We start from the raw sequence: 19,706 nt of genomic DNA on the forward strand, positions 1-19,706 counted from the left end.
CTAAAGATTAGAAGAGCTCCTTGAACGTGTAAACAGTTGGATTTCAGACGCCTGGGAGAAGCAAGAGAACCGAGGCAAGCTAAAGCAGAGGGTCCTTCGAATGCCACGGTTGCAGAGCGCTGGTGCAGCGTTAGCGATCAGAGGTGGGAAGTGGAACTTTAAGCAGTGGTTCCCAAACTGCGCCTCAGGCCCACCTTGATGGTCCATGTTTTGGTTGGCGGACCAGTTGGAGAACCACTGAGGCCTGACCCCATAATCAAATTGAAGAATGGCTCACGGGGAAGAACTGGTACAAGTGATCAAGCATCCAGACGAAGCAGTGCTTCTCAAACCAGTCCTCAGACATCCACAAGAAGGCTGTTTGGCCATTTGAGGAACCACTGAGGAACCAGTGGATGTGGAGGTTGGGGTATGGGAGGCCGTGAGAACTGGTTTGACAACCACTGCTTTATAAGACTGTGGAGGACCTGCAGGGAGTAAATCCTGAAGGCATCTACCATGGGTATGGAGGTTTTTTGGGCTCTGTGGTTTGCTGCTTTCTACCCACCTCTGATTAGCATTGCATGAGTAATACGTTCTGGTACGGTGGGCCTGGTGCTTTGATGTCCTTCAGTCTTTGCAACATCAAGTCGACTGAATGGTGGTTTGCTTGCAACCGTGGCATTCTCACAAGCTGGGCTTTTGGAACAGAGTTGGGAAGCAGTGGTGCAGCAGTGGGCTCAGAAGGTCAGAGGCTGGGGTCAGCAGCATCGTTTCTTCTCGACGTGGAGAATCCTCTTGCACTTGGGACACGTGTGGTAGGCGTCTTTGAAGTGCTTCAGGAAGAATGGAATCAGACAGCAGCCGAGCACCAACCTGAAACACAGTTACGGCCGTTAGAATGACGCCTTGCTGCCGCACCCATTTCCATGGCTGTAACAGTCGTTTGTGTGGTTACGCTACACCCATTTCAAAGGTTTTGCCAGAAACAATTTTCATGGATACGCTACGTTCATCTCCATGGTTACGCTACATCCATTTCCATGGCTGTAACAGTCGTTTGTGTGGTTACGCTACACACATTTCAAAGGTTTTGCCAGAAACAATTTTCATGGATACGCTACGTTCATCTCCATGGTTATGCTACACCCATTTCCATGGCTGTAACAGCTATTCTACTTCATAGATTTTCCTGGTACCTTTTCTATAGTTACACTACACCCATTTCCATATTACGCTTCACCCATTTCCATGGATACGCTACATTCATCTCCATGGTTACACTACACCCATTTCTGAGGTTTTGCAAGAACCATTTCCATGGTTACACTACATTCATTTCCATGGTCATGCTACACCTATTTCCATGGTTGCAACAGCCATTTGCGTGGTTACGCTACACACATTTCAATGGTTTCGCTAGACCCATTTCCATGGATACGCTACATTCATCTCCATGGTTATACCTATTTACACATATTGACAAGGTTGATGTAGCAATTTGCAGGGTAGCGAGGCGCCCATTTCCATGGTTACGTTATAGCCCATTAGAATAATGTTTTGCCTTGAGTTGGAGGTTGTTCTAGGAAACAGCCTCAGCTGGTATAGAACCCTCACACTATGTAAAGGTTCCTTAACCTTTAAAAATACTGTGTTTCTGAGAGGGTATAGGTGGGATGGCTGTGGCATGAATGTGGCCTGGGGGCTCGGCTGGTGTTGCCTCTTACCCGCACAGAATGAACAAGATGCACATGAGCCAGGCGAAGGCGCCCACTTTGTAGGTGACGTTGGTGAGCACCTGCTCTCGGCAGGAGGTGCAGGTGGTGGTTCCCGGAGAGCGGCCCAGCTCTGAGTCGTAGCTCACATACTTATTCTTGGTGTTGTCGGCCAAAGTGGACTGAACTGCAAGATCAAGAAGGGGGCAAATTGAGCGTCTGTGAAATATTGCGTAATAACCGTTGGACGTTGGATGATAGTTGGTCTTCAGCAGGCTGCTGAGGCTCACCATTTGAGGCGTGGGTCTTCAGCTGGAAGTCCTGATTGGTGGAAGATGTTGGGTTGAATGGCGTGTGCACCTTGTAGACTCTCACGTCATCTCCTTGGCCCTCGACTGTGAAAAACGTGAGGAAGGTTTTTAGCAGAACCATTTTTGGTACTTTAGAGAACCTTAGTTTAAAAGGTTCTTCAATCTACATTCAAGTGATTCCGGATGTAGCCATGCTTTACTGGAGAACCCCCTTCTGTAGAATCTAAGGATATTATACTGGGTATTTGTTCTCTAGGTTATGAGTTCTATATAAACCTAGATCCTCTAAGCTGCCTAAGTTGGGCCCTTGAGCAAGGCTCCTAACCCTCACTGCTCCAGGGGCGCTGTAGCACGGCTGGTCCTGTTCATCACATGATTCCAGAGTCTGAACTGAGGCTAAACTGCACTGTTGATCACCATTTTTCATTAAAGATCTGGTTTAGTCTGGGACCAAATTGCACCATTGGTCCCTTAAGATCTGGTTTAGTCTTAGACTAAACTACACAATTGAGCACTGTTCTTCATTAAAGATCTGGTTTAATTTTGGACTAAACTGCACAGTTGATCACTGTTCTTCATTAAAGATCTGGTTTAGTCTCGGACTAAACTGCACCATTGATAACTGTTAGTCCCTCACGATCTGGTTTAGTCTTGGACTGAACTACACAGTTAATTACAGTTCTTCATTGAAGATCTGAATTAGTCTAATACTAAACTGCACAGTTGATCCCTGTTCTTCATTAAATATCTGGTTTAGTCTGGGACTAAACTGCACAGTTGATCACTGTTCTTCACTGAACACCTGGATTAGACATAAAATCTGAGGAGGAATCACATGAACTGACCTGGAATGATGTAGGGCGGCGGGTCTTTCACTACAGAACTCATTCTGGCTCAGATTGGTGCTGAAACGGAAAGAGAGAAGACATTTTTCAGCTCATATGAAGCAAATCAGGATATGCACTGCTGCCGATCCCAGCCAGGATGACCCCAGGAAAGAAGATTTCTATGTTAGTGAACACATTTATTTTAATAAATAATCAAAATAATCAAAATAATAAAAAAAATAATGAAATTAAACACAAAAAAAACAGTAAAATTTGAATCATTGAGGTCAGAAACTTCATCATGCATAACATACATCCTTACTAGATCTACCAAAATCAGTTCCCCAAAGGTATGGTCAAGCATACATCACTCTGAACACTCTCTCTCTCTTCTAGTGAATACTATCTTCACCCTAAGCTGACGTTTGGGGAAGCTAGACCCTGGACAGGCCCTGAGAGCAGTCAAGCACTTGGTGTTTGTAGCCACCAGGGGGCATCCTAACATCAGACTAACATCCTCTTCTGTCCAGGTAGAAGAGAAGTCGCAGAGTGACCACGGCCTTGATATGATTCAGCATAATAGTGTGTTCAGGCAGTTCTCAGAGCTCTAGACAGCCCTCACCAGCCAGAACCTTCTCTGATACCACATTAATGTAGTAGTGGTAAGTACTGTCATCACCTCATTGGTCCAATTAGCTGCCAACAACTACCCAAAAATGAAAAGTTGGGTTATACATATATAAGTTTGCATTTTTGGGGGGTTCACAAAAGTATCGTCACATTAGTCATTTAGGAATACAGGCTCGGAATATAAATTTACAGGCTCAAAAGTAATTGGACGAACTAATAGTTCTACTCTTTTGCAGTCAATGACTCCCTGAAGTCACCAAAATCTCACATTCCTTATTTGAGATCCTTTACCAGCCTTCACTACTGTCTCTTTCAGTCGCTGCTTGTTTGTGAGCCTTTCCTGCTTCAGGTTTGTCTTCAGGACATAAAAAGCTGCTTAACTAGACTTGAGGTCAGGTGACTGACTCGCCCACTTAAGTTCATTCCATTTCTTTGCCTAAAGAAGCTCTTGGGATGCGTTTACAGTATGTATGTAGGCCATTAATCATCAACAAACACCTGTGAACCAGTTCTGTTGGCAGCCATACAGGCCCATGCTATAACAGTACCTCCGCCATGTTTGACAGGGCCTTGAATCCTTCCTTAAGCTAACCTTGGCTTATTTTGTCCAGCGTCTTAAAATCTTGTTCCCGCTCTGGGCAGGAGTTTTAGATGGTCAGTCTAATCTGGTCTTCGTTTGAAGTAAATCCTCTGTATCTAGATTCATGAAGGCATCTCCTGTTGGTAGACTTTGACGTTGCTGAGCTCACCAGTGCATTCCTTCCTTCAAAGAAAATGTACCAGATAGTTGATTTGGCCACTCCTAAAGTTTTTGTCCTCTCTCTCTTTTTCTCTGACAGATGTATTTTGCTTTTTCAAGGTAATGATGGCCACCTTCACTTGCATTTAGACCACTTGGATTCAACTCCAGACCTTTTAGCTTCTCGGTTTGTCTTGGAAAAAGCAGGGAATAGGCCAACCCTGGCCATGAACCCGCTTATTAGTCAGCTGTCCGATTACTTTTGGAAGAACTGTGTTGCAATGGCTGTAATTCTCAAATGGTTAACTTAACCCTCCTTAAATTAAAGCCGAAAGTCTTCCACTTCCATCACATAAGGATTGCTTGATCTTCAACCTATTAAGGTGGCGTACCCGGGTCAAACGACCCGGAGCGACTGGGCTGGGCCGTGTTTTACATTCCGTGGACGCTGACTTATGCCTCGCTCTCGTGGAAAGGCCTTTCCAGAAATACCTCACAGAAGTTAAGATCTCTGAAGGTGCAATGAATGGACAGTCAGTGAACGCCTCTGATGACAAGCAGGGACAAAAATTTCACTAACCTAAGCCTCGCTAAAACAGGCGTGTGCCAGAAGCCCGGACTGGAATGCTGCTCTGCTGCAAGTTTGTCGCCTATTGTCGTCTACTGCTTCGCTCAGAGCCCTCCAGCCTCAGTGGGGCATCGGGCAAGAGCGCAGAGGCCTACTCCCTTAAATGCGGGGGTCCTGGATGACCCCTGCCCAGCATTTTAGTTTAGTTGTACACAGGCTGGGGGGACGTTGGGGTGATTCTAAGGGGCCCTAAAAGGTGTGTGATTTGAGTATTTGGGCAGAATTGTTAAAGTTGTGCGGCCCGAAATTCCTGGCAGCGCCCCTAAGTGTACACACTCTACCCATGTGAAGTCTTGTGAAGTACCTGAGCATATCGGTCTTAAAGGGCCTACAGTTTTTGGGGGATTATTCACCAAAATCTCCCAGTCTGTGTTTGCTACTGTACCTCTGATACATGCAAATATTCTCTGTTCTGATTGGCCGCCATTGGCTGTATTCAAAAAGCAGTCTGATCTGGATCAATCTTTATAATGTAAGTGTAAGTGGGCGGGGCTAAGCTGCTGTCCATGGCTGTTTTGTTTAGGGAACAGTACGTTTTCAGAATGATTTTGGACCATCTGGACCTGGACCTGGACCTGGACCTGGAAGCTGAGTAAATTCACAGAATATTTGGGTCTTCTGTGATGATTCAATTCTCACATTGATGAATCTTGACCAGATTTAATAACTTTAATAGGGCTTATCTTAAACAGTGGACAAAATAATGGAAACACCATGTTATATTAGTTTCATTGGTTTTATTCCCAAACCCTGTATGGTTCTACCCAGTGACCCCACGAACCTTTTTTTTAGTAATGGCCACTGGGGATGGCACGGGGGTGATACCCTCACAGGTATGTCTTTAGAACCCTTAGTTAAGGGCCATAACTGTATTTTCTGCAGGTTATGAGTAAGGGTCTAAATAGACCCCTTTCACCTGTCAAGGTGACTGTAACGCTCCCTTCCGTGGCACCTAAGAACCGTACTATACCTGTAAGGGCACATTTACTTGACAGGGCAGGAATGTGGGCCGGAAGAGTGACCACGCATCATTCCGATCTCACCCAGCTTCAGTTCTGTACCTGCTAAGTGAGCAGCCTCCTCGTTTTAATGACTGGCTGGGAGTGGAAGCTGAACTGGGCGTTGGTTCGTGTTGGTGACGTCTGAGCATTGCTTCAGTGCTTAGATGGTTGCCTTGTTCTCTGCTTATTTTCATCGTCGCCCTCTGACCCTGTCATATTACCCATGATGCAGCTTTTCAGCTCCTTCAGGTTCAGTGTTTGCAATTAGTTTTTTTCTCTCCAATTTACTAATTCCCAATTCCCACCCACTAGCTAGGACTCCACCCATCGCTAGATGATGCTACCAGTGCTGGGAGGATGAGGACTAGCATGTGATTCCTTCCTCTGAGTCACAGGAAGACAGCAAGTTTCTGAGCTTCTGCTAATGTAACGTCACAGCTCAACACGCTTGGAGGAGAACTGCAAATTCAAGCACTGGACTGATGGGGACTCTGGGACTCAGGGACTCTGGGATTTTAGGACTCTAGGTCGCTAGGACTCTAGGTCTCTGGGACTCTGGGACTCTGGGACTCTAGGACTCAGGGACTCTGGGACTCTGGGACTCTAGGACTCTATGTCCAGGACTCTAGGACTCTAGGACTCTGGGTCTTTAGGACTCTCTGACTCTCTGACTCTGGGACTCTAGGACTCTAGGACTCTATGTCCAGGACTCTAGGTCTTTAGGACTCTAGGTCTCTAGGACTCTCTGACTCTGGGACTCTAGGACTCTGGGACTTTGGGACCGCCAACCATGGATGACTGTGGCATCATTAGGAATCTAACTCAGCTGTGCTTGAGAAACTCTCATAAGAAAACCTCATATGATAAACGACTTTTTGGGGATTTTTTTGTTACATAAATAAAAAATTAATACATAGAAATGAACCAAAATAAAGAATAACACATTTGAAGCAAAAATAAATTACATATTCATTTTTTATATTAATAGTTAAATATTACTTTATTCCCCCTTTAAACATAAAGAATATGCATATCCTAGATATATTTTTTATTTAATTGCTTCGATTGAAAGCATTATTTTACATCAGATGAATAAAAGCAACATCCAGATTTCCAGATAAACACTTCAAATTTATTTTTTATGAGTTTATGAATTGTTCTGTAATTGTGAGCTTTTCTAATAATAGTGACAGAATGTTGCTTTAGTAAATCAATACTAGAAAACAGCATGATTTGCTAAAGCAGAGGCAAATTAGTAAAAGTGCTACATATATTATTACTGGTAATCAGTAACGTCTGTTAGACACTCGTATCTCATCACTTCTTTAACTGATTTAGTTGTTTTTTTCATCGTGTGATTGATCCTTAGGTCAAAATGAATTACGCAAAAGGAGTCTAATAATATACACCTTATACACACCTTCCATCACTTATAGCCACTTCCACTCAGTATTCCAGTATCTTTATCAGCTCTGCCCAGAAACGTCACTTTACACACTCTCTCAACGTCGTCCTACATCAGTACTGATGTTATCAGCGCAAGCTACTGAGAAGGACTACCGTCAGACTACAAGAACCAAAATGACCTTTATGTCCTTAATGTACAAAATGATCCACTGCTTTTTATCATTCTCACCTGAGGGACACACCCAAATCTACTATCTACATCCCTGACCAAAAAAAATGGGACATCATGTCCAATCTATTCAGTGTCACTGTGGCTTTCTCATTTTGTCATAAAATAAAATTCTGGGAATTTAATTTACTTATTTCTTAAAAATTTTCTTGTTAAGTTAAAAATGTGTCTCTTATTTTATGATCATTATTTTATTATTACATTATTTGTCTCCCTCTTATTTGTGCTAGTAGAATAGGTTCTACTATAGGTTTTTCTTAAATTAATTAAATTAATTATAATAATACATAAAATAAGTGAAAACATCAACAAATAAGTAAAAAAAGACAATATAATAATAATAATAATAGAATATTCACAGTAAAATATCATGTATAGAAAACATAGATTTAAGATGTTTTCACTTCCTGACATACCGTCATTATTACTGTAAATGTAACATTTTACATTTTTAATGTCAATTTTTGCTGTAGTTCACTTTTTGCTATAATTGTTTGTGTATTTTTTGTACTTTACTTGTGTACTTTGACTTGTGAGCTATGAGAAATGGGTGTCAAATGATATTCAAAAACTTTAGAATATTATAAATAAAGTTCATTTTACGTCAAATGTGTCACTAAATAAATAGTTAATCAATGAAATTGTTGAAAAACGTATTTGCATTCTTGTCATTTTTTACTTTCTGACATAATTGGAATCTGGCAGTTGTTCTTTACAATGTGTCAAAATGTTACAATGAATGAACCAATCGAAATGCTCCAAAATGACCCTGACTTCCACTAAGAGTTCAGAAGATTTTTTTGCTATTTTTAAGAGGAGAGTATTTTTGCATGGCAGAAACGAGGTGTAATTATGCAGTATTAATCATGTGTAGAATAATAGAAGAGTAAGAAATAAGGTGTGGTACCCTGCCAGACGTTGGTCCAGCCCTGTGGTAATTAACAGCCGGTGTTTTCTTGAGCTAAAGGCAACATAATGATGCCGCCCGAAAAAACACAGTGCATTTAACCCTGTAAAAAGTAACACCAGGATCAAGAACTGCTCAGAACCGTAGCTTGAAACTGGGCGTGGTGTGAAGAAGGTTCAGTGAGGGAAAGTTTTAGACCTTCACAGACCTTCAAATCAGTTCATGTCACTCTGCAGCGGCTTGCTAGTTCTGACCCGTTCCCTCGAAAACCTGGAAAACGTCCTTGAGATTTCTCCCAGTTGTTAAACTGTAGAATAATAAAACCCGCCTTCAAATTTGCCCCCTTCAAGACATGACAGACGTCCTGTAATAATCCCTCCAGACACGCCACTTAGCGTGTTATGGAGCAAGTTATGGAGCTGTTCTTACCTTTCTGGAGCTGCTGTTGTTGCTCTCGCTGTCAGTCTGACTGGAGCCAGTCCGGTACAGGTGTCTCAGCTTTTTGCTGCCTCACTTGCACTCCTCCCCGTTCCACCATCGCTGATGAATATGCATGTGATCCCGTCAGGAAGTGGGCCTTTGTTTCTAGAAGGCCTTCTGAATAACCTGTTCCTCAGACAGCCTCCTGGGTGACGAGCGTGAAACTGGCTGAACAGTTAGTCATAGCATTAAGTAAGCTATGGCAGCTATGTGTGTGTATATGCCCAGCAAGAGCCTGTCCAGTGTAGCATTCATGTTTTGATTGTATCCATCATATCTGGCACGCAAGTCCACCACAGGCTGTGTGAATCTGAATGAGTAAGCTAGCCGAATGCACTCTGAGAAATAAAGCCGGTCCTCTGCAGAACCTTGTAATTGATGGTTCCCTGAAGTGCCATGTGGTAACAGCCCCCCATAAAAAGTATTGTAAAGGGTTCATATCCAGAAAAAACAAAAACACCTAGTGGGGTCCAAGTTTCCACCGTGGAGCTGATGGTTTGAGGTTATGCTGAGGAATTCTGAGGTAGTCCTCCTTCTTCAGTGTTCCATCCACTTAATGCTACGTACCAGCAAAACAGCCCCAGAGCATGATGCTCCCACCACCATGCTTAACAGCTTAACAGCTGGTCTAGCGCCTCGCCTTTACTCCTCCAAACAGCTTTGTTTCATCTGACCCAAAAACGAACTTTCCTCCACACAGATGTGTCTTCGTCCAGGTCAAGGTGTCAATTTTGGATTTTGGAGCATGAGCTTATTCTTTCTAGGACAGCAGACTCTCAGGCCACATCTTACTTGCTTACCTATTTGCTTTAAAGTTATTTTAAATTAATTAGAATTTTAATTAGACCTTATTTCTTTTGCAAAAAATCATTATAACATTTATAACATTTATTTTATTCTTTTGTTTTTTTTATTCTCTTAAATCTGTTTTTTTATTAATTCTGTTTGATTTTATATATTTTTAGATTATTTGTATTTTTCACCCTCTTACTAATTCAGTTTTAATTTCATTATTTGACATTAGGCTTATATTGGCTTATATTAACTTTTTGATTTTTATATGTATTTTTGATTTTATACATACTAAACGTTTTATACATACTAATTAAATTTTAATGTAATTGAATTTACTTTCTGATTTTATTTGTATATTTGATTTTATATGTATTAAAAGACTTTTATGTATTTTTTCTCTTAAAGTTTAATTTAATTGTTTTATAAGTTTATGATTTTAGGTGTATTTTGGTTTTATATGTATTACAAGTTTGATTTTATGTGTATTTCTTTCTCTTACTAACACTAAATTTTAATTTAATCATTTTATATTATTTAGGCTTATATTGTTTACTTTTTAATTGTTTACTCTTTGAACTGGCTCAGTTGCTGCAGTTTAGATTAAATAAAGTTTAGAAAAATAATGTTTTTTATTTTCTATTTTAATCATGTTTACTGTAAACATTGAAAATGAAGCTCACCCTCAATTTACTTCTGAGAGAAAATTAAGCTTGATTGATTAATGAAATAAAAAAATAAAATCAATGCAATTTCCCACTTTCTAACACATGTCCAAGCTAATCTGCTCACCGACCGCATATCTTTTAGTTTACACAAGCATTTCTGACATTTTTCAGACCCACACAACGAGTTGTTTGGGTTCCTGCGTGAAGAAATGGCCTTCAGGTCCTTCCACCAGCCGAGGGCATGAGGCCCTTATTGTCTGCAGCTCTCGCTCCCAACACGCTATTTCTGCTTTAAGGTGAACATGCTTGTATTCCTCACAGCCATGGGATTCCTCAGCTACCTTAGTAACAGTGTTGGGGGGGTAGGAGGGGGCTGCGTCCACACCCTTTGGCCTGCAGGGGTGGGCCACTTTAGTCTGGGTTGTCTGTCACAGAGGTGGGAGGGGACAGGGCGTGGGACAGGGTAGCTGTGGACTTACAGCTGGCCGCCGTGGCCCAGTGAGTGTGTGTGTGTGTGTGTGTATGTGTGTGTGTGTTTGAGAGACACACCTTTGCCACCTCGGCCCGGCCTGTCCTGCGGCATTCCAGCAAACCTCACTCTCTCTGTTGTACATTCCAAAAAAGGGCAGAAGGGTTTCTGCTCATCAGGCGCTCGGGGATTGTTTGTAGGTGTGGCTCCGCCTTCTGTTTTTAATAAAGGCTTTAGCATTTAGGCTATTCTTTTCCATCTGACGCTCTGCTATTGTGCGGGTTACGCTTGTTGCACCAGCCAGAACAATGAGGAGCATTTTTGCTATGCTATTCTGGCATAAGGACAATAAACACGAGATGGATTCAAGCAATCGGTTTGAGATGTTCTTTGAAGGTTCTTCACTCCTACACTCCTAAAAATAAAGAAGGTCCTTCACACATATATCTCTCTCTTTACCGAAGTGTCATTAAAGTCTTTATGAAATCAACAAAATTAGTCACAACTTTTGATATTTAAGAGTGTCGAGGTTTTGATTATGTGGGAAGTGACAGTGGAACATCTCCAGAGCTCCAGTAGGCCTCAGTGCCTCAGCAGGATTCCCACCAACCCCCTCCGAAACCAAATATTTGTTGTATTTTAAGTTTAAAGTCATATTTGTATTATTGTCACTGTATATTTATGTATAAATGGGTCATAACTAGTAATCTACATTTTTGCTTAGTCATTAACTTCACATTCACTTGGTTCATCATCAAAAACTGGGGATTTTTTAATAATAATATTATGTTAAATATGTTCATGTACATGAAATATTTCAGATATTTTTATTTTCACACAAAAAAGTAAATCAATATTTTAGATTATTAACAAACCTTTGTCACACAATCCACGGAAGAGGTCAACCCTGTTACTGACATCATACTGTCAAGTGTGAATCTCAATCCATGTGTTTCAGTTAGCTTTGTTATGCTAATGAATTGCTACATATTCCAGCAGAATAGCCTAAATGGATGGCTGTTATTTCACTGTTAGAAATACAGTGTAATTGGCCTCGTTCCAAAAATGACACAAGCTTATATTTCACACTTGGTAATACTTTATTGTACAGTGCTCTCATCACAGCGTAAGGATCAATGTGATTACAATGAATTAATTGCTGAATAAAGAGTACTGTATGAGTAGAGTGTACTGTAAGAGTATTGTATATCAGAAATCCACAACTTGTTGCATTTCTATAATTACGTTAGAATTCCGCAACTCACTGCATTTATTTAATTATACGTCAGAATTACACAACTTGTTACAATTATGTACTTATGTCAGAATTCTGCAAAATGTTGCATTTGTGTAATTACGCTAGAATTCCGCAACTTGCTGCATTTGTTTAATTATTTATCGGAATTCCGCAACTTGCTGCATTTGTTTAATTATTTATCGGAATTCTGCAACTTGCTGCATTTGTTTAATGATATATCGGAATTCCGCAACTTGCTGCATTTGTTTAATTATTTATCGGAATTCCGCAACTTGCTGCATTTGTTTAATTATTTATCGGAATTCTGCAACTTGCTGCATTTGTTTAATTATTTATCGGAATTCCGCAACTTGCTGCATTTGTTTAATGATATATCGGAATTCCGCAACTTGCTGCATTTGTTTAATTATTTATCGGAATTCCGCAACTTGCTGCATTTCTTTAATGATATATCGGAATTCCGCAACTTGCTGCATTTGTTTAATTATTTATCGGAATTCCGCAACTTGCTGCATTTCTTTAATGATATATCGGAATTCCGCAACTTGCTGCATTTGTTTAATTATTTATCGGAATTCCGCAATTTGCTGCATTTGTTTAATTATTTGTTGGAATTCTGCAACTTGCTGCACTGTATTGCTTCATTGTTTAAGTGCAGTCACTGCAATGTGTAAATCACCTTAATTTATGTATACACCTAGTCAGTCATTCCAGCCATTCCAAGACTACTACATGCTATAAAATGCAACCGCTCATTGACAGCCTACTGTGTTTTATAACATATTCCTAAAGTATTTTGACATACAGTCGTTTGTTAAAGTGGTGGTCTGAGTAAGGAGTCTTTAACTCTTATATATCATGTTTGTATAGTTCAAACTGGGGGGGGGGTGTTCTTAATGAAGAATGGTCTGATCTCTGACCGCTTGTCCAAAACATGTGCAACAACATTCCAGGACTGAAGAGACTGTGAACACAAAGGACCTTCTTGTCGTTGATGTTTTGACATATTGTGAGATGTTTCCACTGTTTTGTTTAGTGCCCTAAGCCACTGTTCCCCAGGCCCGGTTCTACAGTCTGCCCTGTAGTCTTATGTAGTGCAAATCCGGTCCCTCTGGAGCTGAACTTTTCCTTAGAGCCTTAAATCATTGTATCCCTGTTAATAATGTACAGTATAGTTGATTTGGTTGATGTGGTTGACGACAGTGACAGAGGTAATGCTGTGGAGGCCATTGGTTTCCAATAACCACCCCTTATCTGCACATCACCTATTCACAGGTAAATCTGAGCAACAGATTTAAGCAGGTGTTGGTTGGTGCAGTAGTCTAACAACACCCCCCTCCCCATGGTAGACTAGGGTTGGAGTACATTGAGGAGATGTAGTGGGGTAATGGAGCATTGAGGAGATGTAGTGAGGAGGGGCATTGAGGAGATGTAGTAAGGTAATAAAGCATTGAGGAGATGTAGTGAGGAGGGGCATTGAGGAGATGTAGTAAGGTAATGGAGCATTGAGGAGATGTAGTGAGGAGGGGCATTGAGGAGATGTAGTAAGGTAATGGAGCACTGGGGAAATGTAGTGGGGTAATGGAGCATTGAGGAGATGTAGTGGGGTAATGGAGCATTGAGGAGATGTAGTGGGGTAATGGAGCATTGAGGAGATGTAGTGAGGAGGGGCATTGAGGAGATGTAGTAAGGTAATGGAGCACTGAGGAGATGAAGTGAGGTAATGGAGCATTGAGGAGATGAAGTGAGGTAATGGAGCACTGAGGAGATGTAGTAAGGTAATGGAGCATTGAGGAGATGAAGTGAGGTAATGGAGCACTGAGGAGATGTAGTAAGGTAATGGAGCACTGAGGAGATGTAGTAAGGTAATGGAGCACTGAGGAGATGAAGTGAGGTAATGGAGCACTGAGGAGATGAAGTGAGGTAATGGAGCACTGAGGAGATGAAGTGAGGTAATGGAGCATTGAGGAGATGAAGTGAGGTAATGGAGCACTGAGGAGATGAAGTGAGGTAATGGAGCATTGAGGAGATGAAGTGAGGTAATGGAGCATTGAGGAGATGAAGTGAGGTAATGGAGCACTGAGGAGATGTAGTAAGGTAATGGAGCACTGAGGAGATGAAGTGAGGTAATGGAGCACTGAGGAGATGAAGTGAGGTAATGGAGCACTGAGGAGATGTAGTAAGGTAATGGAGCACTGAGGAGATGAAGTGAGGTAATGGAGCATTGAGGAGATGTAGTTGGGTAATGGAGCATTGAGGAGATGAAGTGAGGTAATGGAGCACTGAGGAGATGTAGTAAGGTAATGGAGCACTGAGGAGATGAAGTGAGGTAATGGAGCACTGAGGAGATGAAGTGAGGTAATGGAGCACTGAGGAGATGCAAGCTTTTGAATGACACAGTTTTTCGACTCTGTCCTTGTGTCAAAGCTGACAAAGAGCGCTGCCACTCGCCTACACACACACTCCCACACACACACTCCCACACACACACCAGTGTGAAACAGAACAATGTGCCTCTTTGCAGAAGTGCAATGCTGCCCTCCCGGGACTTGACGCATGCATGTATGCATTTCCTGGCATTTGTTGACCATGCATAGATTGAGAGCCCTGCAGTGATCTCAGTGTGTGTGTGTGTGTGTGTGTTTGTGTGTGCTCAGAGCCTTGTTTTGGACCTCTCTGTTACTGCTCTGCTAAACCCATCCAGTTCAGCTCTGTATCCCTCCCCTCCTGGCCTCTGTGTGTCTTACAGAACAGTCACTGCTAATGGAAAGGCCACACCGCCCCTCTATGCAGAACAACCCATTTACATCCGCTCACTCAAAACACTGACAAAGGCGGCAGTCCACTCTGGTCCAGTATGGGACATAGCAGGGCAGCCGTGAGCATGCTCCTGATCCTTGTTGCCCTTCAGGTGCCACCCAGCCTCGGGCAGAGGTCAAGGCCGGCGTCTGCAGAAACGAGGAAACGCTTGCATCAAAGACTGAGGAGGCTGGACGAGCAGGTTCGTGCTGTAACATGAACACATTCAAGCTTTCAGCTGTCTTTGTCCAACTTATTGCACAGCTTATTTTTCCATTGCAAATGACACATGTAGGGAATTTACAGCACTGCGATGAAGCGATGGCGCTCTAGTGATGCAGTGGAATGTTCCTCAGGAATGATGTTGCTCGTAGAGGGTCCCTATCCTAGATTTCTTGTGGTTTTACAGACCAAATTCCAGAAGCTTAGCCTGCTTTAGCCCTTTCCTCAATCACCTTTGATGAGTTTGGGGTCAATGTCAAGGTGGAACACTCTGTTTTGTCCAAGTTCTCAAGTCGGCTGAACTGATGGTTTGATGATGTGGTTCAGTATTTCATCCACATCAGCATCTGGCAGCCTGTCCAGGAGGTATTCCTGCCTTGCACCTAATGATTCCGGGTAATCTCCGGACCCACTGCGACAAGATGGATCGAAAGGATAGATATTCCATTACCAACCCAGAACATGTTGCTACCAACCCCATGCTTAACAGTTGGTACAGTGTTCTTGAAGGCTTGAAGGCCTCACCTTTACATGAGCTCCCTGTACCCTGTACCTAGCAATGCTCCAGACACTAGGAGGGTAAGGACTTAACCCCTGTCCCTGCTGATACACGCAAGGCCAGCCTCCGCTAGTTGCATTGCTGGGCATCAATTAAGAGTGATGAAGGAGGAGAGTGCCAATTGTGCTCTCGCCGACTTCGGCAGCTGATGGCAAAGCTCGGAATTTGGTATTTGTGGGCCATAGCAGATCTAAAACTCGCTTGACCTAGCCGTGGACAGTGACGCTGGTGTTCCAGCAGCTTCCAGTTCATGGCAGGCTCATGCCTGGATGGCTCTTGGGTTGTTCCCCACTGATTTGGTACAATGAAACTAGCATGCAAGTTGTGTAGTTAGAAATGTGAGAAATCTCCTTGATGTCCCTCTCAGTTTAGAAGATTCCAAGAGATGACCCTCACGCACCTTCAGAGCATTGCTGAAAGCTACAACATCTCCAACAGCATCGAGACCCGCTTCCACATGCTGACTCGACACTTAGAGGGCATCTCCCGAGAGCTGAGCTCCTTTCGGGCAGAGGCTGAGCGGGACCTCCAATCCCTAAAGTCTTGGAGCCGGACGCTTCGGAGGAAGACCAAGCGTCTGGAACTGAAGCTGGCCAGAACGGAGCGAGTGATGAAGGAGAACAGCCGTCTGGCCCACAGGCAGCTCCGGGAAAACAAGGCAGCTATGGCCAACCTGACCCAGGAGCTGAGGAGCCATCGGGGTCGAATCAGTGTGGTGGAGGCCCAGCAGGGTGAGATCCAAGACCTTCAGGAGGCCTTTCAAAAGCAAATGAGCAAACTGGAGGGTCAAATGAGGAGCATCCAGAGGCCTCCTCCCAATTCTTATTTTTCCATCTCTGGAAACGGCCTCAACCGGACCGGGCAGGGGGCAGTTTTTCCGGAAAGAAAGGAGCCGGAGCGTCAGCACAAAGATGCAAAGGACAGCAGGAAGAAAAATAGCCTTCTTCTGAAAGCCACCAGAGAACCAGATCATATCGCAGGTGATGAAGCACACTGAAAAAGTGACACATGAGATTTACTTGGTTTTGTACAAATTTGAATCCTAATAAATTTGATATTTTGCTTTTTTCTAGTGCAGACATCCATGCAGACCAATGCCCCGCCCACATCGCAGCCTGCCCAATTAGAGCAGATCCACAGCCTCCTTCGCCTTCCTCTCCGGCACAAGATCCCTCTGAACTACACCCCAAAGAAAGACGCTACAAGTACGTTCAGCGGTTCAGGGTTTCAACCTGCCATGTTTGACACCTCTGCAACTGTAGATTATTTCTATAATCAATTATTGTATCTACTGATTAATTAATTGGCTAAATGATGATACAATACTTCTCTACAGGGACTGGACAAGCTTTGTGTATGCATTTGCACGTCTGAGTCAGCAATGGGTGCAACTTAATGTAGCAAAATGCTTTTCTTAGAGGGGTGTCCGCAAACATTTGGACATACAGAGTGTTATAGATGGATGCACACCCGAGTATTTGAGGGTTAAGTTGGAGAAACATCTCAAGAAATATCAGTGGAACCAAATGCACCTCAGCTCACCTTTGGGGTGTCACATCTAAGGGTGTGCACACCTGTGTCCATATGATATTTAAGAGTTTACTGACCACTCGCTTGGCGCTTTCCTGGCCTTAACACACACGATTTGTCAGCTTAATGCCAAGAGCTTGAGTAAATTAGGGCACATGAACTGGGAGCACACACACAAACACCGCCCTCGGCTCTAGTCCACATCTGATCACAAGAGTGGACAGAATTTTATCAATCAACATGATTAACCAATGATTTATCAATGATGGAGCACGCGATGACTCGCCCTGGTTCAGAAAGCAGCTGTGTTCTGAAAAGGGTGCGCCCAGAACTGCTCCTTTAGCATATCTGGGGTAAAATGACTTTGTGCACCTGCACCGCCCTGCTCATGAGTGTCACCTGAGGAACGCGCTCATGTCTACCTGGCCAGTTCAAGCAGGGAAAGTTGATGAGTGATGTAGCCAACAGGCCGCATTCCTGCAGCCGTGCATTGGCAACTCCTGCACTCATGCACTTTGTCTTTTTAGCAGCATTATTATTTGCCTTTCTCAGCCTGTGACCGAACTGGATCCCTGCTTCCTCAGTAGTATTGCACTACATATACTTAATTACACATGCATTCAGGCACTGCATCATCAATATGCATCAGAGCCGTGATTGAGGTCGTCGCTACCCCATTTGTGCGACCTGCCCGGTTTGGACAGCACGAGCATGAAGCTTGGCCGGTATCGTCCTTGTAAATCAGCCCCCTTCCCTTAAAATGAGCAGTCCCCAAGTCTACAACTGCTCCTTTTAAAAGGAAGGAGGCCCTAGACTAATTTACAGGCCCTTGACTAACTGGCAAGGAAAGAAGGGGGATATCATCTTCCTCTCCCTTCTGAATTAGCCAGCTAGCAAAAAAAAAGTGCTAATAGTGCTTTAGAGGCTCCTCCCACCTTCAAGATACGTCATCAGATGGTGTTACTAGCCTTACAACTAGCATACTGCTATCTGGAAGCCACTGTAGCATTAACGTAGGATACAAGAAAACATAGCAAGTGTACTGCAGATGTATGTCCAAATGTTTGTGGACACCCCCTCTAATGATTGCATTCAGCTACTTTAAGTTGCACCCATTGCTGAAATAGATGAGCAAATGCACACATACACAATAACACACACACACACACACAGCTTGTCTGGTCCCAGTAGAGAAGTACTGCCAATAGTACACGACTCTCTGGAGCAGATAAACATGAACCCATTGGCAGCATGCCACCTAATGCCAGGCGTGCGCTAGAGTGGGGGATATAAAGCCCCCCAGCACTGAGCTGTGTTCTCTGGAATGATGGATGGTGCTCCTCCAGTACTGGAGGATTGAGGATGAGGTGGAGTGGGGTGGTGATCATCCAACATCCTGACCTCACCAAAGCTTTTGGCGCTGAATTCAATCAAATCCTCACAGCAATGCTTCTAGTAAAGTCTAGTAGAAAGCCTTCTTCCCTGGACAGTAAAGACTCCAACAAAAGCAGATAAACTCTTTTAAGTACCCTTGATTTTGAAAGAAACAATGAATGAGCAGGTGTCCCAATACTTTTGTCAATCAATACCTTGTCAGTCATTGTCTTGATTTCCTTTATCCCACAGTCTGCAATGTGAACTCAGTGCTGCTGTTCCCGTCGGCCTCAACCGAGAACTACGTCACTTTCTACACCCCGTTCCTGACCGGCATTCACGAGCTGTCCGTCTGCACCTGGTTGAGAGTGGACGCAGAGTATCTGGGCACACTTCTGTCTTACGCCACTGAGGCCAACGACAACACTCTGGTCCTCTATGGCCGCAGGTCCAGCGTGCTAGGCAGCATGGACTTTGTGATCGGGGACCCGGCCTACCGTGAACTGACCACAGACAGCATGCTCGATGGACAGTGGCACCATATGTGTGTGGTTTGGTCTTCCATCGAAGGCCGATTTTGGCACTACACCGACCAGCGCCTCATCTCCACTGGGTCCAGGTTCCAGAAGGGCTATGAAATCCCCCCTGGTGGTTCTTTCATCCTGGGACAAGAGCAAGACACCGTAGGAGGGGGTTTTGACCAGGCCGAGGCATTTGTGGGCAGGCTGGCCGGCTTTGCTTTGTGGACCCGGGTACTAACCCCAGGGGAAGTATCTGGCCTGGCCAGTGGGAGAGGCATGCCTAGAGGAGCGGTGCTGACCATGGATGACGTGGATGTTCTGCATGGCTCAGTCCAGCAAGTGACCTGTGAATGCCTGGAGCATTGTACTTAAAGCCATGGTTTGGTGCAAGAAACGCATGCACACAATTTCCCCTGCATGCCTTAACGGAGCTATGAGGCTAATGTAGCTAATACAGCTAAAGCTGGTCATACTGGTTAAGCTGGCTGACCAGCCTAGCTCTTGACCGGTTAGATGGTTTAGCTGGTCTGGCTGGTCTACAAGCATCATCAATCTGACCAAGCTGGTCAACCACCACTACCATCATGACCATGCTAGTTATGCTTGACCAACCTAGTCAACTGGTCAGCCAGCTTGGCCTGCTTGGTGACCAGCATAGTCA

General features: G+C 43.6%; 2 protein-coding genes across 2 annotated transcripts; one reads left to right on the top strand and one right to left on the bottom strand.

Annotated features, from left to right (window-relative positions):
* Positions 1-740: 740 nt before the first annotated feature.
* On the bottom strand, positions 741-2,893 carry litafd (LITAF domain containing). Its single transcript, XM_072694398.1, has 4 exons — positions 2,851-2,893; positions 1,985-2,089; positions 1,707-1,881; positions 741-855 (listed from the first exon to the last, which is right to left on the bottom strand). The coding sequence occupies exons 1-4, from the start codon at positions 2,891-2,893 to the stop codon at positions 741-743; spliced, it is 438 nt and encodes a 145-aa protein (XP_072550499.1).
* A 12,004-nt stretch (positions 2,894-14,897) lies between these two features.
* ptx4 (pentraxin 4, long) lies at positions 14,898-19,417 on the top strand. The gene is made up of 4 exons (XM_072694036.1): positions 14,898-15,041; positions 15,988-16,600; positions 16,694-16,825; positions 18,777-19,417. The coding sequence occupies exons 1-4, from the start codon at positions 14,898-14,900 to the stop codon at positions 19,415-19,417; spliced, it is 1,530 nt and encodes a 509-aa protein (XP_072550137.1).
* Positions 19,418-19,706: the final 289 nt, after the last annotated feature.

The sequence above is a fragment of the Salminus brasiliensis genome, chromosome 12 (genome assembly GCF_030463535.1).
Source record: "Salminus brasiliensis chromosome 12, fSalBra1.hap2, whole genome shotgun sequence".
Classification (NCBI taxonomy): domain Eukaryota; kingdom Metazoa; phylum Chordata; class Actinopteri; order Characiformes; family Bryconidae; genus Salminus; species Salminus brasiliensis.